The sequence below is a fragment of the Artemia sp. Qi Xiang Cuo genome, chromosome 11 (genome assembly GCF_049724085.1).
Source record: "Artemia sp. Qi Xiang Cuo chromosome 11, ASM4972408v1, whole genome shotgun sequence".
Taxonomy (NCBI): domain Eukaryota; kingdom Metazoa; phylum Arthropoda; class Branchiopoda; order Anostraca; family Artemiidae; genus Artemia; species Artemia sp. Qi Xiang Cuo.
This window is the reverse complement of record NC_142804.1, coordinates 73,667,312-73,694,548: the sequence shown is the minus strand read 5'-3', so window position 1 is coordinate 73,694,548 and position 27,237 is coordinate 73,667,312. Positions and strand designations below refer to the sequence as shown.

Here is a 27,237-nt window from a genome sequence, read left to right as displayed (position 1 = left end):
TGTTTGCATGTCTGATTCTATTTGTTTGCATGTCTGGGTTCGTGTTTGCAACTCTAAGTATTTGTCTTTGTTGGTTTGTATATCTAAAGTGCCTATCTTTCTCTGTTTGTGTGTCTGATTCTAATTGTGTGGATGTCTGGGCTGGTGTTTACAAGTCCAAGTTTGTGTCGTTGTTTCTTTTTATATCTAAAGTGCCTATCTTTCTATGTTTTCATGTCTGATTCTATTTGTTTTCATGTAAGGGTTGGTGTTTGCAAGTCCAATTATATGTCTTTGTTGTTTTGTATATCTAAAGTGCATGTCTTTCTCTGTTTGCATGTCTGATTCTATTTGTTTACATGTCTGGGTTGGTGTTTACAAGTCCCAGTATTTGTCTTTGATGGTTTGTATATCTATAGTACATTTCTTTCTATGTTCGTAGGTCTGATTCTATTTGTTTGCATGTCTGGGTTGGTGTTTGCAAGTCCAAGTAATTGTCTTTGTTGGTTTGTATATCTAAAGTAAATGTCTTTCTTTGTTCGAAGGTCTGATTCTATTTATTTTCATGTCAGGGTTGGTGTTTGCAAGTCCTAGTATCTGTCTTTGTTGGTTTGTATATCTAAAGTGCCTATCTTTCTCTGTTTGCATGTCTGATTCTATTTGTTTGCATGTCTGGGTTGATGTTTGCAAGTCCAAGAATTTGTCTCTGTTGCTTTGTATATCTAAAGTACCTGTCTTTCTCTGTTTGTGTGTCTGATTATATTTGTTTGCATGTCTGATTCTATTTGTTTGCATGTCTGGGTTGGTGTTTGCAAGTCCAAGTATTTGTCTTTGTTGGTTTGTATATCTAAAGTGCCTGTCTTTCTCTGTCTGCATGTCTGATTCTATTTGTTTGCATGTCTGGGTTGGTGTTTGCAAGTCCAAGAATTTGTCTTTGTTGGTTTGTACATTTAAAGTGCCTGTCGTTCTCTGTTTGCAGGAGTGATTATATTGTTTGCATGTCTAGGATAGTATTTTCAAGTCCAAGTATTTGTCATTGCTGGTTGGTATATCTAAAGATCCTGTCTTTCTCTGTTTTCATGTCTTATTCTCTTTGTTTGCATGTGTGGGTTGGTGTTAGGAAATCTAAGAATTTGTCTTTCTTGGTTTGTATGTCTAAAGTGCCTGTCTTTCTCTGTTTGCATGTCTGGGTTGGTGTTTGCAAGTCCGAGAATTTGTCATTGTTGGTTTGAATATCTAAAGTTCCTGTCTTTCTCTGTTTGCATGTCTGATTCTATTTGTTTGCATTTCTGAGTTGGTGTTTGCAAGTCCAAGGCTAGATTAAGTTAGGTTAGATTAGGTTAAGTTAGGTTAGGTTAGCTTACGTACGCGCGCGTACGTAGGCTAACCTAACCTAACTTAACCTAACCTAACTTAATCTAGCCTAACCTGACCTAACCATACTCGCCGGAAAATCCCTGCAGGTCGACTTTGTATTTCTCTCTCACTATGCATGCTTGCAGTTGTAGCAAAACGTATGCGCGCGTATGTAGGCTAACCTAACTTAACCTAACCTAATCTAGCCCAACTTAATCTAGCCTTGGACTTGCAAACACCAACTCAGACATGCAAACAAGTAGAATCAGACATGAAAACAGAGAAAGATAGGCACTTTAGATATACAAACCAACAACAAGAGATACTTGGACTTGCAAACACCAACCCAGACATGCAAACAAATAGAATCAGACATGCAATCAGAGAAAGATAGGCACTTTAGATATACAAACCAACAAACACAAATACTTGGACTTGCAAACACCAACCCAGACATGCAAACAAATAGAATCAGACATACAAACAGAGAAAGACAGGCACTTTAGATATATAAAGCAACAAATACAAATACTTGGACTTGCAAAAAACCAACCCAGACATGCAAACAAATATAATCATACCTGCAAACAGAGAAAGACAGGCACTTTAGATATACAAACCAACAAAGACAAATACTTAGACTTGCAAACACCAACCCCGACATGCAAACAAATAGAATCAGACATCCAAACAGAGAAATATATGCACTTTAGATATACAAAGAAACCAAGAAATATTCTTTGACTTGCAAACACCAACCCCGACATGCAAACAAATAGAATCAGGGCATTTTAGATGTACAAACCAACAAAAACAAATACTTGGACTTGCAAACACCAACCCAGACATGTAGACAAATAGAATCAGACATGCAAACAGAGAAAGACAGGCACTTTATATATACAAACCAACAAAGATAAATACTTGGACTTGCAAACATCCACACAGAAATGCAAACAAATAGAATCAGACATGCAAACAGAGAAAGACAGGCACTTTAGATATACAAACCAACAAAGACAAATACTTGGACTTGCAAACACCAACCCAGTCATGCAAACAAATAGAAGACATGCAAACAGAGAAAGACAGGCACTTTAAATATACAAACCAACAAAGACAAATACTTGGACTTGCAAAAAATCAACCCAGACATGCAAATAAATAGAATCAGACCTGCAAACAGAGAAAGAGATACACTTTAGATGTATAAACCAACAAACACAAATACTTGGACTTGAAAAACACCAACCCAGACATGCAAACAAATAGAATCAGACATGCAAACAGAGAAAGACAGTCACTTTAGATATACAAACCAACAAAGACAGATACTTGTACTTTCAAATACCAATCCCAGACATGCAAACAAATAGTAGCAGACATGCAAATAGAGAAAGACAGGTACTTCCGATAAACAAACCAACAAAGACAAATACTTGGACTTGCAAACATCAACCCAGACATGCAAACAAATAGAATCAGACATACAAACAGAGAAAGACATGCACTTTAGATATACAAACCAACAAAGACAAATACTTTGGACTTGCAAACACCGACCCAGACCTGCAAACAAAAAGAATCAGACTTGCAACCAGAGAAAGACAGGCACTTTAGATATATAAACCATCAAAGACAGATACTTGGACTTGCAAACACCAGCCCAGACATGCAAACAAATAGAATCAGACATGCAAACAGAGAAAGACAGGCACTTTAGATGTACAAAGCAACAAAGACAAATACTTGGACTTGGAAACACCAACCCAGACATGCAAACAAATAGAATCAGACATACAACCAGAGAAAGATAGGCACTTTAGATATACAAACCAACAAAGACAGATACTTGGACTTGCAGACACCAACCCAGACATGCAAACAAATAGAATCAGACATGCAAACTGAGAAATACAGGCACTTTAGATATACAAACCACAACGACAAATACTTGGACTTGCAAACACCAACCCAGACATGCAAACAAATAGAATCAGACATGCAAACAGAGAAAGATATGCACTTTAGATATACAAACCAACAATGACAAATACTTGGACTTGCAAACATCAACCCAGACATGCAAACAAAAAAATGTGGGGGCCCGGGGGCACTTGGGGGGGGGGGGGCATTTGGGGCATTTTGGTGGGTCGAGGGGCCTTTGGGTTGGGGTATGGGGGGTCGGGGCCCATTGGGGCTGGGGTAGAGGACCTCACGACACTGTTTAAATACAACTTGCGTATTATAATGACCATAGAGTTTCACCCTCAAATCCTCTTCTAAAACATCTTCTAAAATCATCTTTTAAAATGTCTCTAACTGTTTCGCCGAAATAATTCCCTAAAATGTCTAAAACGGTTTCGCCCAAATAACCCCTAAATGTAATTTCTGCGTGTTCCTTTTGTTTTGGCATCCCTGCGATGTCACATTTGAAATTACTAGGAAACCCTTTCCCGCATTAATCTCTTCATCTCTAAGATCAAAATATCTCTTCCCCACCGTTAATGCGCATTTGCAAACTTCACCCGGAAACAATTCTCCTGGACGAACACCAAAGACATTAATAAACTTCGCCCGGAAACAATTCTCCTTGGAAATACATCAAAGTGAGAAAAATCCTGTTTTTTCATTCTCAGTGACAAAAACCATAAAAAAGACATAAATTAATGTTGACATCCAAAAAAACAACAAATAAATTGACCAACACTCATAACCGTCCAAGAAACATTCATCAAAGTGAGAAAAATCCTGTTTTTTCATTCTCACTGACAAAAACCATAAAAACATGCATAAATTATGTAAAAAAGTTGTAGATGGCAGCACGGGTGTCGCGTGGGAGTCGATAGGCCCTCTCTACTAATTTGCCTCACTATACTATTTTTTCCCAGTCTGACTTTTTTTTTAATGTCCCTTTTTTCAGATCATTCGGCTGCAGTTAATGCTTCAACCCTGATGAAGGCAAAGTATAAAATCAATTTATTTGACGATTATATTATGAACGGCGAACTACACTGAGTCTAATTAGACAAACTAAAATAAAACAAGAGAACGAGAAAATGATAAAGAGAACCGAAAATGAATGAACTTACAAATCGGTGAAGTTTTGCTTTGATTCAAAAACTGAAGAATTTAACCAGCTGATCTGATTCGAGCTCGCATCCCTGAAAATATAAATGCTAAGTGAACTACTTCTCTTTTCATTTCTATATGATATTTTTAAGCTTTTTGCGAAGGCAACATATATCTTTCAGAGTGTCCAAAGTTCCCAAAAAACGGCTGAAATACTAAAAATTTCAATAATAAACCTTCCTGAAGCCCAAAATGCACTCAATGCACTTGAAGAGTTAAAGAACTGGATGAAATATGAGAATTTGCAAAATGTTTGAAAAGCAGAGCTAAACAACACGGAAATTTACTTCAAGAAGAGCGGGGGCAAATTAAATAAAATACAAGCACGCAAATAATAGGAATTTCGACGAGTTCGTAAAAATGTAATTCTTTACATTTTTCGTAAAATGTTAATAGCTACTGGGAGGGGACGGAAATTCTCGAGATTTCATGGACATGCCTAATGACCTATCTCCTATCCCCTTTAGTACTTGCCTACTTACCCGGCTGGTACGTAAATCCTTTGTTAGGCTAAACCCTTTACAACTCCGGCTTTTACCCACAACACAATCGATAGCACTGAAAGATATTTTTTGTCCGCATTAGCAGACAAAACCAAATTGTCCTCGAACACAAAAATGAAGAAAGTGTCAACTATCAGCTATAACCAAATCGTCGACGACATAGCTCGGGGAAGTGATCAGTAAACAATGTGAACTAATTTTCTAGCTGACTTCAAGAATCGTGCAAAATATCCCCTGCAACAAAGGAATAGACCCATATATCTTTTTTTTCTTCTTTTTTATCCTTTAAGAATTGTACATATGCGGAGGGTAAACTGCCGTTTCATAGAACACCTGACACTTTGAGATAATTCAAATTAATAGAATAAGATTCGCCCAGAGAAGTTAGGCCAAGTCATCATAAAAAACAGTTAAACAAATATTGGGTGAGCTTATAGGCTATCTCGGCCGTAGAAATTTTCAAAATTCAATGCATTGGAATAGGTTTTATATTTAGGTTTTATATATAATATATAAACCTTTTTATATATAATATATACATAATATATATAATATATAATATTATATATAATATATATAACATATATAATATATAATATAATATATATATAATATTATAATTTATATATAATATATAAACTGTTTATATATAATATATAAAAGGTTTTATATATTAGGTTTTATATAATAGGTTTTATGTATATTGGAATAGGAATAGGAGTTATAGGTTTTGTTGAACTTTTATTTATTTTCCATATAACAGTAAAAGGTACTTGTCTAGAATCCAGAAAACAGGCGATGAACCGCATCTAGAATCTAATGAAATCCTAATGAAAACAGGTTTTCGCTGCTTGTGAGGCATTGCTCACTCTGTGACAAAGATTTAAACTTTAGTTTTTCGGGGTTGAAGGGGCAAAAAAGGTACCTAGGTTAGGTTAGGTAAGGCAGCTGCTTGTGCTCTACTTCGACAAAAACATATCATGGGAATTAAAAATATGAAGATGCACAAGTACCTTTTTACGACTAAAGTCCTACCTGTTGCCCATTATGGCTGTGAGTTGTGGGAGACTACAACGGTAAAACAACCGGGATCTCTGCAGTTTATGTATTTTAAAGAGTTATAGGCTTCGAAAATAATTTTGGTAGTTTGGTCCTAAAGGGCGATTTGGGTTTGCGGGATCTACGTCATATGAAGACTATACAAATGATTAAGTTTTGGTTACAGGTTACGCGCTTGCCTGATAACCGCCTGGCGAAAGCGGCCTACACAGATATGTTGAGTTTTACCAAGAAGGCAGCATGGCCCAACCAGGTTAAAGCCCTGTTGGAAAATGCTGGTTTATCATGGGCATGGAATGAGGGGCAAGGTCCTGTAGGTAACCTGAAGATTTCCTTGGTAGATTTGCATCGCGCTTTCGGGACCAACAGATACAGGTTTGGCTAACGGGTCTGGAAAAGTCTAGTGGCCTGCGTTTTTATGAACAGATTAAAGATGTGCATGGAGAGGAATTTTATTTGAAGCTAAATCTACCGTGGAGAACCGTTAAGTGCTGGTTGCAGGCACGCGAAAATTGCACACCACTGCGTAAAGGATACTGGGAGTCTTATGATGAGGATGGCTCGGGAGGTAGGCGTGCCTGCCCCCTCTGTGGGGAGTTAGAGGATGGGATGGACCATTTTCTGAGTAGATGCCAAAGTTTGGTGAATTTTGGGGATAAATTATTTCGTGGGGATGTACCGCTGCTCCCGGGTGTTTTGGGGACTACTTCGAGGGACCTAATTATTGCGTTAGGTTGTTTTATAGAGAAAGGTCTGACGGCGCGGAGAGACGCAGTAGTTTAAATTTGTTCATTGCTAGTTTTCTTTCTTTATTGTTATTTTTGGTACTTGTGCATTTTGTGGTGAATATCGCTTTAGGCTTTACAAGAAAATAGTAATGGAAATCTATCATATATATATTTGCTAGAGATAAATCGATGGCAATGCGTGGTTTGTCTTTGTGTTTACAATATTTAAACTATTGTTTTTTGGGGTTTAGGGGGGGAAAAGGTACCTAGCTTAGGTTAGGTTACGTATTTAGTATATGCTAGGCTTTACACACCATCACCCGCCCCCCCCACCTAATGGGCAAATATATAGTCCAAATTTGTTTTTAAACTATTATACATTCATCCTGTTTTATTACATTTCATTAGCATTGACCAAACTTGACTTCTTTCGCGTGTACAATATAATGCACAAGTACCTTCTTTTTGTTTATTTTTGTATATATAGCCACTGGTTTTTAAATACACGTATATGTATGTATATGCTATGCTTTACCCCCAAACCCCTAATGTTTAAATATAGGCCCTTAGCACAAATTTGTTTCTAAACTGTTATATTTTCATCCTATTTTGTTTTATTTCATTAGCATTGATAAAACTTCACTTCTCATGTGTTTTCTGGATTCTAGACAAGTACCCAGTAAAATAATTAAATAAAAATCTACAAAAACCCCACAAAGGCGCCATGGCCTGTATAGACCATGGAACTGAACTCTTAAACATCAAAGCCAGCCTAAAAGCTCCAATATTCGTAAAACGCGTCAGTACTGAGAAAATATTTCACTTGTCTCTACTGAGAAGAAATACTACACCTGACCATATTTTAAGCAGAGAAGAGGAACGTCGTGTTTTGTCAGGGGCGTAACCAACATAAAGAAATAGCCAAACTCTTCTGGGCGCTATCTTGCAAAGTAATCAAATGACCAAGAATTAAACTGCCGAGATAGTGTTGATCATAACAGGAAGTCCCGCCTGAAAGAAACGGCGACGCACTTCCATTTTAAGGCCAGTTTCTTATGGCCTCTGCTGAAATATTAAAAGTCAAACTTTCAGCAGCAAGCTCAAATGTGTAATAATCAACAACCCGTGTAATCAAACTGGCATCAACGAGGAAAGCGTCGCCACAGACCTTAAGTTAAGGGTTAACTTCGTCTGGGTAGTTGCCTTTGAAGCAAACTTCATTGCCACAATCGGTAGAAAGATATATCACCCCTTTTCGTATATTTACTTTCATGAGTTTATGATATTCCATTTTGGCAAAGGTGGAGGAGAGCAGCTTTTTACTAGCTTAGATATTTTTTGTACTACGAGAAAGAAACTTTCAGAAACTGGTCAACATATACAGGCACACAGAGCGTGAGAGTAGATCATGGGCCAAAGGCCCTTCCCAAAGATATTGGAATTATTACGTTTATTTCCAATGTGTTTTTATATTTTCCGCATTCGCCTTTTTTGTACTTTTGTTTGATTCTTAAAATTCTCTGGCGTCCATCAATAATAAATATTGAAGATAAAATCAATCTACTATGAAGTTTTTTTCCGTTTCATTATCTGGAAAAATCTTCTTTAAATTTTTTTCGTTAACTTGAGTTTTTCTATTAGTGTAGCCTATATCTGCGCTGTTCATGCATCACGAAGAATTCAGTGATTAAAATAGAGATTCCCAGCGAAAAATGTCTTTCTAAAAATAATAACATAAAGAAGTTCAAAAGATGGAAATATCCGAATGGTTGGAGCTAAAAACAAAATTTCTGGAAGTTTCGGACCCCCCTCCCTCATTTTCAAAAAAGGTTCTGAGCCTCCTCTCAGTTCTTTGGACGTCTGTGGATGTATTCACTAAGGCGCCTTTTTGGAACTAATTCTTCATGGGATTAAATTAATATAATTTTGAGATTCAACCACTAGTCTGTCAAATTAAACGGCACTTGTGCATTATGTGGTAAACACCGCTATAGACTGTACAAGGAAACCAGACAGGAAACCCGTCAACCGGGTATTTGCAATAGAGAAATAGAATGCAAAGCGTGGTATTCATTGCGTTTACAATATTTAAACTGTTGTTTTTTGGGGGATTTAGGGGGGAAAGGATACGTAGGTTAGGTTAGGTTATCTATTTAATATATGCTATGCTTTACCCCCACCCCTAATGTACAAATATATAGCCGAAATTTGTAACTAAACTATTATATATTCATCCTATTTTATTTCATTAGCATTAACCAAACTTGACTTCTTTCGTGTTTACCATATAATGTAGCATATCGGTGAACAGCAGCAGCAATTCCTTCCTATTGAACGATTTAAACAACTATGGCAAAACGCCATAAAATATGCAAATTTTCGAACTTAAGCATCAAAAATACATCTTTTCTGCACCCAACTTCCCCTCAGCTCCTTTAAAAATCTTCATATATCCTTATTAAAGTAATGGCTGTACGAACTTATGGTACAAAGAATAATCTAATTATGTCCGTTGTTATTATTAAATAAAAAGGATATTGTTCAACGCAGAATTCAGTATAAATGATTTTTCAGATTAATTGCTTCTAAATACCTAGGCACTACCCAACTTTACCCTGAAGCCATGCCCCCTGACTGCGTGAACCAACAAAAATGGACTGCCTAAATGGCATTCCAAACACCTTTTGGGTCTCGATCTTTCACACCTGAATTTAAATCCAAATCTATTTAATTCTCACAGCAACCAGATGTACACCGGATAGGTTTACAACAGTATAAAAGACCTTGCAAAAATATTCAATAGCCAACGTTTAAGCCTCTAAAACGGATACTGCGGCCTCCTTGTAGAAAATTCACAAAAGATCATGTCCCCTTCAAAAATCAATTCTATATATACATAATGTATTTAAGACGAATTTCTTGGCTCACAAGATATAAAATTTTATCCAATCATATGGCCAATTAAAACATACAAAAAACGATGTACAAATAAGAATACAAAATTAATTATTAACAAGTTGTAAATAATGACATAGATACTATGTTTCTAGTTTGACAAGAATGGTAAGGAAGAGTATTTAAATACTTTTACTTTGTCTACAAACACGAATAAAACCATTTGAGCTATATCACGCTTGATAAGTTGTTGATAAAAGATTTTATCACATATGACATCTTTTAAAAATTAAATAAAAAAAACAGGTTTTTTTTACTGAAAGTAAGGAGTGACATTAAAAATTAAAACGAAAAGAAATTGTTCCGTATATGAAAGGGGCTGTCCCCTCCTCAACGCCTTGCTCTTTACGCTATTTTTTATTTTATTTTAAATAATAGAGTTGTGAGAAAGAGTCAAACTTTAGCGTAAAGAGCGAGGCATTGAGGAGGGGACAGCCCCTTTCATATACGGAATAATTTCTGTTCGTTTTAAGTTTTGATGTCGCTCATTACTTTCAGTTAGGAAACTTGTTTTTTTATTAATTTCTGAACGTTTTTGAATTAATGCAGGTTTTGATTTTGGCTCACCGTACATGAATAATTAAAACGAATTTGCATGTTAATTTTACTTTTTTGGCTAAATAGCTTTCTCGAAATTTTGATCGGACGATTTCGAGAAGATATGGGTGGAGGAGGGGGCCTAGCTGCCCTCCAATTTTTTTGGTTATTTAAAAAGGACATTAGAACTTTTAATCTTATTTACGTTTTTATTAGTAATAAATATACGTATCTTACAAACTAACTTACGTAACGAACTTCAATATTCGTATATTTTTATTACGTATATCAGGGGGTTCACCCCCTAGTCAATACCTCGCTCTTTACGCTAAAGTTTGAACAGTGTTCCAATTCTTTAAGGATGACCCCTTAATCACAAAGGCAGTTTAATTAGAATAAAAAGCTCTTTTGAAAGCACTAAAAAAAACTTTAGCGTAAAGAGCGAGGTATTGACAAGGGGACGAACCCCTCACATACGTAATAATTTCTGTTCGTTTTAAGTTTTGATGTTGCTCCTTACTTTCAGTTGAAAAAACTTGTTTTTATGGTTTTATAAATAATGCTGGGAAATCCAGCGCTTCCTTCATAGCAATGTCCCTTCCCTCATGAAAACTTCCCAAGATCCTCCCACGTAACCCCAGACACCCCCCACTACCAGAAAAAAAATTCCCCTGAAAACGTCTGGATACTACCCAATAACCAATTCTACATGTAAACATTGGGCAAAGTTCATAACTTGAAGCCCTTCCCCCGGGGACTGTGGGGTATTAAGTCATCCTCAAAGACATAGTTATTATATTTTACCTAGTCATCTCAAAATTTTGATCGGGTGACTTTGGGAAAATATGATCGTGGGAGGGGGCCTAGTTGCCCTTCATTTTTTGGTCACTTAAAATGGGCAGCAGAACTTTTGATTTCCGCTCGAATGAGCCATCTCTCAAAGTATTATGTAAACATTAATCGAAGAACTTCGATGCCCGAAATACCTTTTGTGAGCCTGATTAAGACTGACTTAAGCCGTTTGAGGTACAACTATTTTCTTCCCAATAGTTTTGGCAAAATGATCAAACAGTTCGTGATAACGAACCGTAAATAAGGATCGATATGGCTCAATAGTAACCGGAACACAAAGAAACAGAGTCTTGATAACAATAGATACATCAAAAGAATTGAATTTTGATACTTATTCAAAACATGTAAAATTCATCAAATTTAATGGTATCCATCAAAGGCAACGAACCTGAGAAAATTTGCCCAATTTTGAAAAAACGGAAAAAAACAAAACATCAATTGATCTCAATGAAAATCACTCCATCAGATTCAGCATACCAGAGAACCCTACTGTAGAGGTTTCAAGCTCCTGGCTACAAGAATGTTGAATTTTGCATTTTTTTTTTGCCAGAAGACAAATCACGGATGCATGTTTATTCGTTTGTTTGTTTTTTTTTCCAAGGGTGATCTTATCCAAATAGTGATCACAGAAGATCGGGAGAGGGCTCAATTAATCGAAAACCAAAAGTTCTAGTGCCTTTTTTAAGTGACCAAAAATTTTGGAGGGAAGCTAGTCCTCCTCCCACGCTCTTTTTCCCCTGTCAACAAATCAAAATTTTGAGACAGCCATTTTGTTCAGCATAGTCGAAAAATCTATGTCTCTGAGGATGTCTTAACCCCCAACAGTCCCCGGGGGAAGGGCTGCAAGTTATGAACGTTGCCCATTGTTTACATAAAGTATTGGTTATTAGGAAGTATACAGACGTTTTCAAGGGGATTTTTGTGGTGTGGGGAGTGGTCGGGGGATTACGTGGGAGAATGTTTCCACGGAGGAATTTTTTAAGTGGAAGGGAATTTTCCATGGAGGGGGGTCAGATTCCCCAACATTATTTAAAAAACGATCATAAATTAAATAAATAAAAAACAAGTTTTTTTAATTGACAGTAAGGAGCAACATTGAAACGTAAAATGAACAGACATTATGACGTATATTAGTGGGGTCGCCCTTCGTCAATACCTCGCTTTTTACGGTAAAGCTTGATTAGTTTTGTTAAAAGAGCTATTTATTCTTAGAGTTGGGACAAAAATCGAAGTTTAGCGTAAAGAGAGAGGTATTGACGAGGGGGCGTCCACCCTCATATACGTAATAATTTCTGCTAGTTTTAAGTGTCAATGTTGGTCCTTACTTTCAGTTAAAAAACTTGTTTTTGTTTTTTTTTAATCGTACTTCACAAGCTCAACAGAAGTAGAATTAGTAGTAGCAGTTACGAGCGAGTTTGCTTTGACACTGAAATTGGACTTTTCAAAATAGCAAGTTAAAATACAGCTACAATAGCATAACTTGAAACCACTCACGCGCGCAGGATTTTTTTTTCCAGGGATGATAGGGGAGCAATTATAAAAAACAAACTTTACTGGATAATTTGAATAAAAACCATGAAAATGTTTTGATTCTCGATAGCCAAATAATGTCAACACTAATCCTTGGAATAGTCATTCAACCAGACTTAATTAGTACAACCTACCCCATTTGACTACATTGACACCCTACATGTGTAGTCTGGGTTTAGCAATCCGTTTATACGGATCAGATCCAGTCTCCCTCCCATAACTTCATCAAAAAGCGTCAAGACGTGAGAACAAATCGACAACATATGGCCGGCTGGCGTTAAGGCCTAAGAAATCACGACGGGTTGCCCTTGATAAAATATGAAATATAGGGCAATAAACTAATCAAACATCAGCTAAAAGCTAGTAGGGGCTTAATTGACTTTTATAATTATTGCTGAGGAATCGACATGCAGCTATGCCTTATCTCCTACGAATAAGGTTTCGACAGCTCTACGGGTATTAACACTAAAATTTAGAAATATACTAAATTGGATAACATGAGACAAGATATATAACCAAAAAGAAAAAATTATACTAGGAGGGAACAGAAAGCTACGCTCGTATGGGATGCTTGCTACATAAATACCAATACTACAAAATACGGTCTTCCACTGAGAAAAACAGAAAAATTCCGAGAGAAGGGAAAAAAGGCTATCCTAGCGAGCTAAAGCTTATAACTACGCAATCCTGAAATGCAAAAGACAAGTAAAAAAGTGGTCATAAAAAACTAGTATCATATCACTTTAATGTTTCGTTTGAATGGACGCCTACTCAAATACGCTATTTACCTTAAGGTTCACTAAAAGCGATTTCTTTTTGAAATTTATCTATTTCATTATTCACAGAAGGGAGTCTATTAATAGCTTTAACTATCTCAGTCATAAAAATTTGAAGCAAATCTAACAGTTCGTGTAACGAACTGTTAGTAAGGCGCGACCCGGCTCAATGGTAACCGAAACTGCAGAAAACGGAATTTTGACACCAATAGATACATCAAAAGAATCAGATTTTAATGCTGATTTCAAATATATATGTTTCATCAAGTTTAGTCCGACTTATCAAAAGTTACACGCCTGAGAAAATTTGGCTGATTTTCGAAAAAAGGGGGAAAGACCCCCTAAAGTTATAGAACCTTAATGAAAACCACACCATCATATTCAGCATATCAGAGAACCATACTGCAGAGGTTTGGGTCGGTCGGGGGTTATGTGGGAGGATCTTTCCATGAAGGGAGTTTTCTTGGGGGAAGGGACACTGCTATGAAGGGGGCGCCGGATTTCCCAGCATTATTAAAAAAAAGATCAGAAATTAAATAAAAAAAGACAAGTTTTTCAACTGAAAGTAAGGCGCAACATCAAAACTTAAAACAACAGAAACATTACGCATATGATAGAGTTCACCCCCTAGTCAATACCTCGCTCTTTAAGCCAAAGATTATTTAGTGCTTTCATTAGAGCTATTTATTCTAATTAACGGCATTTGTGATTAAGGGGTCATTTTTAAAGAATTGGAACAAAATTCGAACTTTGGCTTAAAGAGCAAGGTATTGAATAGGGGGCGAACCCTCTAATATACGTATTAAAAATATATGAATATAGAAGTTCGTTACGTAAGTTAATTCGTAAGTTACGTATATTTATTACTAATAAAAACGTTAGTAAATAGCCTAAAATTAAACAAGTTTCGAGAAAGCCATTTAACCAAATAAAAGAAAATTAATATGCAAATTTTGTTTTAATTGTTCATGTACGGTGAGTCAAAATCAAAGCCTCATTAATTCAAAAACGTTCAGAAATTAAACAAAAAAAGCAAGCTTTTCTTTTAACTGAAAGTAAGGAGCGACTTTAAGACTTAAAACGAACAGAAATTATACCGTATATGAAAGGGTCTGTCCCCTCCTCAACGCCTCACTCTTTACGCTAAAGTTTGACTTTCTCACAACTCTATTTTTTTATTAACAATGAAAAACTTTAGCGTAAAGAGCGAGGCGTTGAGGAGGGGACAGCCTTTTTCATACACGGAATAATTTCTGTTCGTTTTAAGTTTTAACGTCGTTCCTTACTTTCAGTTAAAAAAAACTTTTTTTTTTATTTAATACTATAAAATGGTGGTAGTCAGCCTCGTTCCCATCGCGCACTAGCGGTCAACTCAAGTTTTCATTGACGGCGGAACGTTTTTTTTAGATTTCCCAAGCTATTTTCCGGCGCTTCGATTATTGGCTGTAACGTATCGTAACATTGCACATCGAGTTCCCTAGCAGCCATCTTATCTAAAACTTATGAATAATAGGTATTAAAAGGTCGACTATCCCCCTTCTAAAACAGAAAAAATAAATTTTTCCTAATGTTGACAATTTCACCCCCTCCCCCTTCGATCGAATCGGGAAGAAGGAATGGCCCCTCTCAGAAGCAAGAAAACATTATTTTATTTTATTTTTTTTACAAATAATAGGAAATATCCCATTAAAATCTAGGAAAAAAGCAAAGCTCCTAACGGGGCTCTTCCCTCGGCCTCTAGGGCAATTTTCTGGTAACACCCATACACCACCATCCTGCCCCTTTCCTCACGTCTTGCATTTGTTACCTGCGTGAGAGCACACAGGCCCAAGCCTTATGGACTATATGAGAGGATTTATACTGTGAGGAGGGAGGCGAGGCCAAATTTGAAGTTTATTTTCACTTTTCTTTTTTACCAAACCAAATAATCTTCATGAGCTAGGATAAGGTCTTTCTTTTACTTGGCTATCTTTCTAATCACTCTTTACAACACCTGGGGATATGCCACTAGTCCTGACAATTATCTTATGAATGAGTTCTTAACATCCCCTCTGAGTTGTACTTTCATTTGCTCTTAGTCGCTGTTCTAAAGAAAAATAAGTTACATACATAAAATCCACACATATCTTTTTTTACTTAAAAAAGTAGAATTTCGTCAAGCCAGTACTATTATGCCATGCGATCTATTCACTAACGTAGATTTCCCCGTTGTAATACAACTGCCGGAAAAACAAAATAAATCTCGTTCAATTATTCACGCATTTCTCATTCTCACAGCTAAGCACGTACTATGCATTCCTAAGAATATAAACCGAACTTAACCTAATCCCACGATTTCAAACATGATCACGCTCACGGAAATATCAAAGAATTCCACTACTTACAAATATCGTAATCCCAACAGTCTTGAAAAGACTTTCGGCGGCAGATCTGCTATTTTATTCCCTTGCAACTCCCTAAAAGAAGAAGGAATTGAATAAGCTAGAGTAACTAAGCTGCAATTCACTTGGTTAGAAAATTACAAGAAAAAAAAAGACGCCATTTCAGCTTTCTTGAGCATGGTGTGATGAGAAGGGGCAAGAATATGGAATCAGTCCAGAGGTACCACAAAGCTGCAGGTAAATTATGCTGTCAATCCTTCTTTTAGGAAATTTTCTGCTTTTAGTTAGCGCTAAGAATTTGTGGACCCCAGAGGAGCCTGGCCCTCCTTAAACTTGTGTTTATTTAACAAAATCTTAACAGGACACACAACCACATTGTCACAATTTTAGGAGAATACCTTTTTAGGGCAAAATATCAAGAACTTTTAGCAGCCTATTTTTCAAAAACACTCTTTATGACTATGATTCTTACATAATCCAGCTCTTCCTCGAAAAAAAAAAGATACCAGACGAAGTTCCACATACAACAAGCCAACGCCAGATAAGGGGGTTGGGGCAACGAGCAGCCAGGAGTGCTACCAAATCAGAAGCAGCTACCACTGCCTAACTAAAAGGTTATGGCTACAAACTATGGATGGATATTTCCAACGGAATTGCTTCGAAGGACCTTCCTCCCGGAGAATTGTGACATAAAATACATATTTTCAAATTTCTGGCACCCTTCCCCCCAACAAAAAATCCGGTTGAACATGCATACACTTGCTCTGTCCTGCACCAAATTATATTAAAAACAAAAGAGAAGAAAAAACCGTAAGATTTTGTACTCAAATTAAAATAAAAATGGCCTGACACCTAAATAAAAGACATAAAATGACATTTGAACATCAGCATGTTATACAGCATTAAAGGGCTTTAAACAAAGAGTTAGAGCAAAACCAACTGTGTAAAACAACTATTCCCAATCTATTTTCAGGTTGACGTCTCATCGAGCCTCAGATCACGATTCCCTAACTCCTTTGAAATAGGCTACAACATTGTTTCGGGAATACGACTTTATATATTGGCCATATTACGTATCTTTAAATAATTTTCTTTCTCCCCCCCCCCCCCAAAAAAAATTCTTTCTTGTACCACCAGGGGTACGTGTACTCTGTTCATCAAATTTTGGTATATTTCATTAGGATTGAGCGTCAGAGAAACCAGTTCTACTTAGATGAAGAACTTGCGTTGTAGCTATAACAGATAAGTACCAAAAATTGCCCCCTTCCATAAAAATACTGCACATATGCCTAGTGGCACAGCTAGAAGTTTAGGCTCAAGTCAAATGACTGTTATTTTTTTTTTTACATTAGCAAGCGGGTTATTTGAAATAGCCTAAAAAACGTGTATCCTTAGATTTAATTCTATTGGAAAAAACGCTCCACCCCATCCCTGGCATGCTGTGGCCCACAAGATATATGAGACATTTCGCCGACCCACGAGCGGGAGCTTTTTTCGAGGGATCAATTTAGTTTACTACAACAACAAGCGATTTATATAAACAATTATAAAAAAATACAGTAAATTAAAAAATATATATTTAGTCTATAAAATACAAAAAAAAAATATTTCTCCGTTGACAGCCCAAATACTAAGTATTTCCGTTTTCCACCAGGATTCTAAAATCAAAGCATCTGACAATTACACAACCACATTGTCACAATTTTAGGAGAATACCTTTTTAGGGCATAATTTCTTTTAATAATTTTCTTTCTCCCCCCCCCCAAAAAAAAAAATTCTTTCTTGTATCACCAGGGGTACGTGTACTCTGGTTGGAGCCTTTGATGTGAACAATAAAGAAACGCTTTACTAAGATATGATGACAACCGGCACGGAACAATTCATTCAAGCAGCCTAATATTTGTGAATCTAAAAGCATTGGTTGTGTACATCGGGTACCAGCATCCCTCCCAATTTCATTGTTTGTTCGTCTAACAAAGGCACGTCTCCTAAATCTTAAAGCCTATTCATCTGCATGATCCCACTTCAGGATTTATGCAAACACACGAAAGGGTCAACACATTTCCCAGTGATAACAGGTGTGTTTGCTAGTATCAGGTTCCCATAAAAACTATTTCTGAGATTACTTTACCAGTTCCAAGGACATAAATTAAACACATGTAGTTTCTAAAGATACTGACGCAGTAAGTGACGCTATTTGGGGCAGAGCCAAAGGGCTATCGACCCATATGGTCACTCAAGTCAAACTGTGCAGAAAATTTTTTAAAAAGGAAGGGAAATCGTACAAGAAAAATTATGAAAAAAAATATCAAAAAGTATGTTTTTTGGGACATTGGGACATCTTTTTGGGACATTCCGTTGAGTGAGACCTGGCACGAACGGAGGAATTTTTCACAGGGAGGGGTATCAAGTAAAAAAAACATTTGATAATTTGAAAGAGAATTGCCCTTAAATTCGGGAGATTTTAGGATGAGAGCCGAGGCATCCCCCCCGTGCCTGCGTCCCTGACTGAGACCGATCTTATACGGCTTCACCGAATTCTCCCAGTATGTAGGTCTGAATGACCCGTTCTCGGTTTTCAAGAAATATAAATAAATCCTTGCGAAAAGGTTGCTTCATAAGAAGTTAAAACGACTTTGGGCCATAAAATAAACCCTTCCCTGAATATCCATGAAACAATTTTCTTATCGTTCTCGGCCTTCGGTGAGATAATGGTGTTAGATAAAGGTAAGAAGAAAATATTTTAATTTTTGAAAACGCTATCAGGCGCTCTGAGAGCCGAACTCACTGCATATGTCAATATATATAACCTTAAAATTTGAAAACCTCAATAGCATTATTCATAATAGCAACTGCATGAATGAATCTTATCTATTTGGGACAGTTAAAGAAGAAAAAATGTAGAATCCGTTGCCAAAATTATTGAACAGCTATCAAATCCTAGGTTCATACACAGGTAGTTTAGGGGTTAAACATCCCTGAACACCTCTTCACTGCCGCTCCATATTCAAAATACACATTTCTTATAGTTTAGATAGGATAGGTAAAAATCAATAAACTAGGGCGCGAAAAGTACTTCTGTCGAAGCATCAGACATTAACCTTTGAAAATGTGCATTTTCTGTGGATGATTTAAGACATAGTTATTATCCGAATTTTTCGAAAACACATCGAAAATTCTCACAGTTCTTCAATTTTAAATTTGTAGATACAAGGTTATATCCAGTAGGGGAGTTACGGGGTTTAAACCCCTCTCCCCTCCCCCCAAAAAAGAAGATTTGTCAGACTCATAAAAACATAGCAAAAATGCATACAAACAGATTTTTGATAAGTTTAACCCTAGAAAGGTAAGCTTCCCAAAAAGTTACGTAGATGGTAATCTTTCGTAAAAATTACTACTTGCAGAAACATTGACTTTTAAAACTCATCACTTAAGTATATTTTAAAAGTAAGTGGGAATTATCAAAAACAGATCTTCAGATAATGTTTCACACAGCACAAAAGGTTACCTTCATTTCTTGGACTCACAAGGTATGCATGACTTCGCACGGTGCTCACTGCGGAACGGTTTTTTGCAGTGGTTGCAAAAATTGTTAGTCATTCGGCGAATGCGCACTGGGCAGAGGCTGAAGGTCGTTCTTCTCCCTTCCACAGACGTTCCTGAACGTATTTCACCTGTCACCTCAATTGTTTGACTGATATCGAGTCTGATCGAGCGCTGCAAAGTGGGGGTTTCTAAGCGAGTGGTCATATGCGGCTGGGTCAACTCTTTGAACAGAACATTCATGAAATCCTTTCGTGAAAGTGGTCTTCCACCAGATTTGGAGATATTGAAGGAGTAGATGACATAACTGTTGATACACGCGTTGTTGATCAACCCATAAAAAATGTACATGGGCCACCTATTTGTCTTCCGAGCCACTGACATTGAACTACACATTTGGTCAAACGTGTCTACACCGCCTTTGGTGTTATTGTAGTACTCAATGATCTCAGGCTTCTTGCTTGGATACGTAATACTAGTAACCTCGTGGCAAGTTGACATATGCAGAACCATTTTTGATGGCTTAGGAAGATAAGACACCAGAGTCAGCTCCTGATCGAAACAGAACATTGAGGCTCCTGTAATTCTCCCCTTGCTGACATGCAGCTCTTCCGGAATTTCCCTCTTGTTTTTTCGTGCTCTCCTATCTGTAGTCAGGCCATACGGTTCTTTCAGTAGTTCTGCTGCAAATGGAATCGATGTAAACCTGTTGTCAGTCGTGACATTTCTATTTGTCAGTGTGAAAAATTTTTCCTGCTCATTTGTTAAATCAGAAAATAGCCAAATTCGGCATTTTCATGTGCTATTTCCTCACGAAATTAGCTACGAAGCTTGTCAACAACTTTAAAAAACTGATCTAACCTCATTGTCCGAAGAAGCTTACTAATTACCAAGTTTTGGTCAAAAAATTCCTTTTCCTGAAATAGGAGAAAAAGTTAAGTAAATGTTAAGCTTTCGTAAATTTTACTACGCACCCTTAATCTCTCCCCAACCAGTTCAGAGAATAAAACATCGGTGAAGGCACTAGAACTGGATAGTCATAATATTAGCATATCAGGAAGGTCGGTTCGTACACTGCATCCGTTTAAATGGCAACCGTGAAAATGTGTTTTAGAGTCGTAAAATTTACAAAAACTTGCCCTTCTAGGGTTAAAAAAAATTGGGTACTTATCTGTTATATCTAGAACACTCAAGTTCTTTATCTGATTAGAAGCGGTTTTTCTGGCCATGTATGAAATTAATTTAGTTTGCGATCTGTATTGATAAAGAATAGTGTTCTAACCTAACCTGACATCAATGCGTTCTGGGCGGCCTGCATTGATTGCATTCAACAAGTTTCTTTTGTAGTTTCCATAATTCGGTCAATAAAGTACTATATTTTCATCAAATTTTGGTATATTTCATTAGGATTGAGCGTCAGAGAAACCAGTTCTACTTAGATGAAGAACTTGCGTTGTAGCTATAACAGATAAGTACCAAAAATTGCCCCATTCCATAAAAATACTGCACATATGCCTAGTGGCACAGCTAGAAGTTTAGGCTCAAGTCAAATGACTGTTATTTTTTTTTTTTACATTACCAAGCGGGTTATTTGAAATAGCCTAAAAAACGTGTATCCTTAGATTTAATTCTATTGGAAAAAACGCTCCACCCCATCCCTGGCATGCTATGGCCCACAAGATATGAGCCATTTCGCTGGCCCACGAGCGGGAGCTTTTTTCGAGGGATCAATTTAGTTTACTACAACAACAAGCGATTTAAATAAACAATTATAAAAAATTACAGTAAATTAAAAAATATATATTTAGTCTATAAAATACAAAAAAAAATATTTCTCCGTTGACGGCCCAAATACTAAGTATTTCCGTTTTCCACCAGGATTCTAAAATCAAAGCATCTGACAATTAAATCTTCACTAAAACATAATCAAGCAGATTTTTTTTGTTTTCTTCCACAACCACTGCCAAAAAGGAACACCTATATTTTCACACCTTTGAAAACCCTTGATCGTGTGATTAGGCCATCCCTTTTTTCCTGGGGCTACACACATTACCATAATACCCAAAACATCTTTTAGTGTTTCATAGTCAAGACATCAGAAGACAAAACTTTTTGCCTAGCGGCAAGGATGCTTGTTTTTAACCGCAATTTTATTTGAATCTTGCCGCTAACTGCAACAATTAAGATGACCAGCCCGATAATGACACCTCATGCAAATTAAGATAGAGGACCACAAATCTGTCACATTTACTTAGCTAGCTTTCTGAATAGGGACACCACAGGAAAAGGGGCATAGCCCCAGGCCCTTTCCTAGTTTTTGAAAGTTCGCGCAGGGAAACAACGCAATGTATAGGAAGACATTGGGCAGAATTCGAAAGTTTTCATGGGTGTTAAACTTGCTTTAAATATCATAGAATTACTTATGTTTGCGCTGCTGTCATTAATATTTTCTTTTTTTGGCAGTTTTGGGGGGCATACCGCTGTCTTCGTGTCTCAACTACCGATAAGCAATTCCTAGTCACAACATATACCCCCTCCTTCCAACCAAGGGAGCCTCATTTCTTCCGTATTGTCCTGTATTTTGACACAAACCACCTATTTTTTGCTCCTTTTTTGCAAATTTAAACCCCGCCGTTCATGCCCTCTTAGTTATGCACAGGGGGAAGCCGGTGTTTACCCCCCCCCCGCGGGAAAATTCCTCCCTTGCTGGTTGGTCTTCAATCACTTTTGACTTTTAAAAACGACTAGAGCTCAGAATTTCTGACGTAAAGGGCACCCTCCGAAGTTTCTGCGACCATGGGGTGGGGTGGAATTGAGGAAGAGGCAGCCCCCTCCTATACGGAATGATTTCTGCTCGTTTTGGGATTTAATGTTACCCTTTTCGATACCTTTGTCTTGTAGTCACCACACTCAAGATCCTGTATCGCGAACAAGAGACAATAACCGGTTTTTATGGTCTTTATACCAGACAATATATTAGCTTCGGCTCGGTGGGAAACTACATTGTAGCTATATTTTAATTAAATATTCAGTTAGAATTTTGGTTAGGCTAGATTACGTCTTTAATATATTGCGGTCTGGGCGGCCCCCTTTCCAAATACTTTGTTGTAGTTTTCATAATTTTGTTGATAAATATTATATTTTCATCACATTTTGTTTTATTTCATTAGCATTAACCTAACCACTTCTCGACAGAACTTGAGTGTGGTGGCTGTAAGACACAAGTACCCTCTTTTCTTTCATAATAATAACGTAGACCAGAAATATTCCCAAAGATCAAGAGGGATTTAATACAAATTTCAAATTTTTATGCGATTTTTTGTACCCCTCTCACCCCCCCCCCCCGCCAAAAAAAAAACTCCTGAAACAGAAGCCCTCGATACGGTTCTGGGGAATATACATCAATTTCTACCTACACCCTTAGAAATAATTATGTGTTTATTTGAAGGCTCAAAGAGAATTGGGATGTCTTGGCATTAAAATGCACCCTTTGAGGTATCTCCCTTCATCCCTAACTAGCCGAAATTATTTTAATGAATAAACAAATTTCACTGTCTTAGGTAAATTTCCTGTTGTTTTTCAATTCAACATTTGCATATAAGGGCTTTAAACTTCTACAACGTGGTTCTCTGGTTGTTTTGTAGTTATAGTTTGACTTAAAACGTGCGCTGGATAGAGCTGGGTCGACTCAGCCAGAGTCGACCCGGCTCTATATGGGCACCCGGAGAAATCTGGGGAAGGTAAACAGGAAGGGTGTGCGAAAGCACAAGATGGTTGGCCCCCAACCCCCCATTGCACTTCCTGGCTGAAGGGCCAAGAAATGGAGATCAGGACCGCCGGTAGGGATTTTAAAGTCCAATGTCGTATTCTTTACTTTTTCATTGCGTTAAGTCCATGTTTCACAAATCAAAATGTTTAAAAGAAACGCTACTTCTTCAGCTTATTGTTCACACGCGTACGCTCTTCAAATGCTATAATATAACGTCACATCAGTTCTGCCCTTTAATCTTTGTCCTCTTCAATAATTACATTTCTTTAAGTTTTTCAACGAAAAGCAGGAGTGGTATTTAAAAATGAAACGATCAGAACTTACAACGGACAAAAAAGTAGATGATGAATAAAAAGTTTACAGAACAGAAACTACCACGCATTGGAATTGGTCTGCCACTCTTCCAAAGCTTAGCGCGTCTTTTGCACGTTGCTCAAAACTTAATAGGTAGGTTCACCATAGGGTATAATAGGCTACCAATGAAGTAAACTTAAAATGAAGAAAACAATGATGAAAAAACTGATTGCCACAACTTTAACTATACCAATAAAGTAATTTTCTTCTTCTACACAGGGAGTCCATTCAAGAATATATAGAGGACATGGCCATTTTTAATCTAGGGGGAGGGGACAATTTTTTCGATTCTATTCAATGGAATTACCAAAATAAGAGGTTTTTCAGTGAAAACACAAAATAGGTATTTTTGAAAATAGAAGTGTCCACCCAATAAAAAGGTCCTGCTTCTATGGTGAGGACTAAAATAATATAAAAAAAATATCATAGGAAAACTAAGGATTTGGGTTAAGGGCCTTAAACACTCATTTGTCGTGATATCCATATTTTGAACAATACAGTTTCAGTAAAACACTACAGTTCGGTGACTTTTACAATTTTCTGGAGTGATTGAAGAGTCAAGAACTTACCTAGGATACATCCTCAAGTAAAGAAAAATGGAGCGGAGAAATGGGTAGAAAATAACTTTTAAGACGCATATTTAGCCGCAGAACGTGCCCTAGTCATCTCAACCTTTCTCTCATTATAGCTCTAGAAAGCGGGATTAGACCACACTTTTCGTACAACCAACTGTTTGAAATACGTTTAATTATCTCGTTACAAATAAAACAAAATGAAAAATTAGAAAAATGTGTAAAATATTTCAAAGACAGTAGAAAATAACGAAAAGAAATGGTAAATTTTCAGATTAACTAACTAATGAAACAGCTGAGAAATAGACGTATAGAATAACATAGAAATAATTTGCGCAAAAAGCCCATAGGCCATGGCAAAAAATATAAACAAAGAACCATTACAAAGAAATTGCACAAATCTACTTCTATGATTCATCGCGAGACGAAGGAACCATGCCAAGCTTCTGATAGCCATAAAACACTCATCGCCCCACACTCACCAATCACTCAAAATCATAATCCCCCCTACCAAACACTTCAAGTCTCCAATCACTCGGCTCCTCACATTCACACATCAAGCGATAAACACTCTCATCTAAACTTCCACAAATAGGACAAAAATAAGGACCAGTCTTTGACCTTTCCTTCCCGATAAACTTTCTTCTTTGGCCCAGTGACAAACTATCAGCCCTCATTTCAATAAGCAACTTAATTTCATTTTTATTCAAACCCACCTTAAAAAATAGAACTTCAACCCAAATCTCCTTCGACCGACAATAAAGACCCAGTGAATTCGAAAGCGAACGCTAAACCCGCCATGCCTTTATTTCTTGGTCCTGTAGAATCCTTTCAACTAATCTACGTACTTGGTCCCCCATATCCTCGAGCCCTAAACCATCCCCCCACATATGGCTTAGTCCACACTGATCTAATACACTCTTAATTTGGTACGGCAACCCCCTACCTGAGCTGCCCATATATTTAGAGACAGAATTTCATCATGAATCCACATATAATATTTATTTGCGTCGGAACCAAACTTTACCCACCCCCTGAATGTCCAAATATATACCCTGGGTTGTATATGTGCATTGAATTGTTCTTAAGTAACTCTATTCTGCAAATGGAATTAATATTTTGTCAAGTACCTCCCCACGAATTGACTTCAATTGTTCTGTGAGTTTTATTCACCTTGTACAAAATTTTCCAAACTATTAAAGTCCATTCCCTGGAGGAGGAAGTGGTGTAGGTAAAAACTTGAAAATCCTTAATAGTAGATTCATTGCTGAAACTATCATACGCCAGGCTCAACAACTTTCCAATATAGCAAGAAGTCTGGGCGTAATTTGCTATGGGAATGAGGGGGGGGGGGGGCAACTGCCCCTCCCAAACTTCTGTTTGCCCCCTCCCCCTGCAGCTGAAATTTAGCTTCTTAAAATATATTGTCAAAACCAAGATAAGCCTGCATAATTCAAGCATCCACAGAAACGGGTGAGTATAATTTCACCTTAATGGTACTATATGGCTCATTTTTCAGATTTCATCGTCATTTTCACTTGACTTGGGGAAATTGCCTCTAACTCCCCCCGCGAAATTTTTGACGAAATTACGCCACTGGCGAAAAGACTAGTATTGAATCTGGCCTCCTGTCTAGTCAATTTTATATAACTTGAGATTATTTTACGCACATTTACGAAGGCAATCTCGTAAAACGGCTGTTGCTTTCAGGCTTGTTTTTCTTCCTTTTTGAACTTGTTTGACGTTTTGAACCAATTGGTGAGAAAAAAAATAGTAGCGTTGTGGTGACAAAAAATAGCAGCAAACCCGCAAATTCATCAATCTTTCGTTTATAGCCTAAGGCTATATCTAACCCCGTTAAGACAGCCCCCCCCCCAGTTTTTCTGATGTTAAATTTCTTTCATTTTATATTCTTACACTCCGATGGTACATCCCCCCCCCCCACAGATTATAAAGGTCTATGTCTATAACCGCTACGGCATTAGAGGGTGCTGGAATGAATTTGTGATGGAAGTGATAAAACATAAAATCACGAAGAATGAAAACGAGGACAATTAACAGCAAGTGAAAAAAATAAAAAAATTTGCAAATATTTCGGTCAAGACCTCCGCTTGATCGTCCTCAGTGCAGAATAAAACTGATAAAAATATAAAAACCAAACCTTAAAATAAAAACACAAAACTAAAATTGGACGACCCTTTCCTAGTAACGGGGAAAGGGTAACTGAATAAAAAAACACAAGTCTAAATGGCATTTCACAATTTCATTTTACGTAAAGCACTCTTAAAGGCTAATCGCTTTCCAGTTTGATTATTATCGGAGATTCTATTTGATTGGACAATATAATTTTGTGGATGTATGTAAAAACGGAGAAACTTTCCTATACAATATATCGTGTGGGTTCCGGCTAACTGACAAGTACCTTATATACAGTGTTGTCTTATGTTCGCGATACAAGATCTTGAGTGTGGTGGCTATAAGACAAAAGTACCTCACGATATATCTCTTTTTCTCCTCCCTAACTTTTGTCCTATAAGTAACTTTTACCTAAAGATCAATCCTGGTTATTAATACTTACAAAAATTCTGTCCAACTCGGAAGACCATCAGGTACATCACTTAAGCCTTTCTTGCTACAATCAACCAGCCCACCAAAGCAAGAGCAAATATCAGGACATAATTCTTCAGCAGTTGCTAATCCGAAAAGAAGAAAAATCACCATTATCCCAAACTTGTTCATTTCACATATTTCATTTAAAACTAAGCAGCACTTTAATTATGACTCTCTTCACTATCCTTGATAAAGCTCCAAAAGCAACTGATTCCTCTGACAAAACTGGCGGAGTTTTCTTATCCTCTCAAAGCGAACGGGTAATGCACAACAGAGTATAGCTGAAAATAGATAAAAAAAAATAATTAGTCAATAATACCATATGTTTTAAAAAATAAATTTAAAACTACAAAATTAGTATTTCAGACAAAAGAATAAATAAATTATGATTTGGAAGCTCATAAATAACTAGCCTACAGATTTCAAGATAAATATTCAAAATCCAGACATTAGAGGAGAATCAATATAGATGGGGAGGCAGGTACGTGCCCAGGATTTGTGATGTGGGGGTTGAGGGTTATAGTAAAAATATGCGGGGGAGGGGTAATATTTATAAAGTGGAGGTACTTGTTAAGAATCCGGTAAACACGCGAGAATTGTA

At 37.0% G+C, this 27,237-nt stretch overlaps 1 protein-coding gene across 4 annotated transcripts in view; it reads right to left on the bottom strand.

Moving 5' to 3' along the window:
- The window catches only part of LOC148947334 (uncharacterized), a 222,110-nt gene that overhangs the window by 172,869 nt on the left and 22,004 nt on the right, over positions 1-27,237 (bottom strand). For 3 of the 4 annotated variants that reach the window (XM_089097024.1, XM_089097023.1, XM_089097022.1), the window contains exons 2-4: positions 26,605-26,917; positions 15,792-15,863; positions 4,428-4,499 (exon numbers count right to left, since the gene is read on the bottom strand). In XM_089097024.1, coding sequence (XP_088953150.1) covers positions 4,428-4,499; positions 15,792-15,863; positions 26,605-26,765 — 305 coding nt within the window. In that variant the 5' untranslated portion in view covers positions 26,766-26,917. The remainder of the gene's footprint in view (positions 1-4,427; positions 4,500-15,791; positions 15,864-26,604; positions 26,918-27,237) is intronic. The other variant, XM_089097026.1, reaches the window with a different exon arrangement.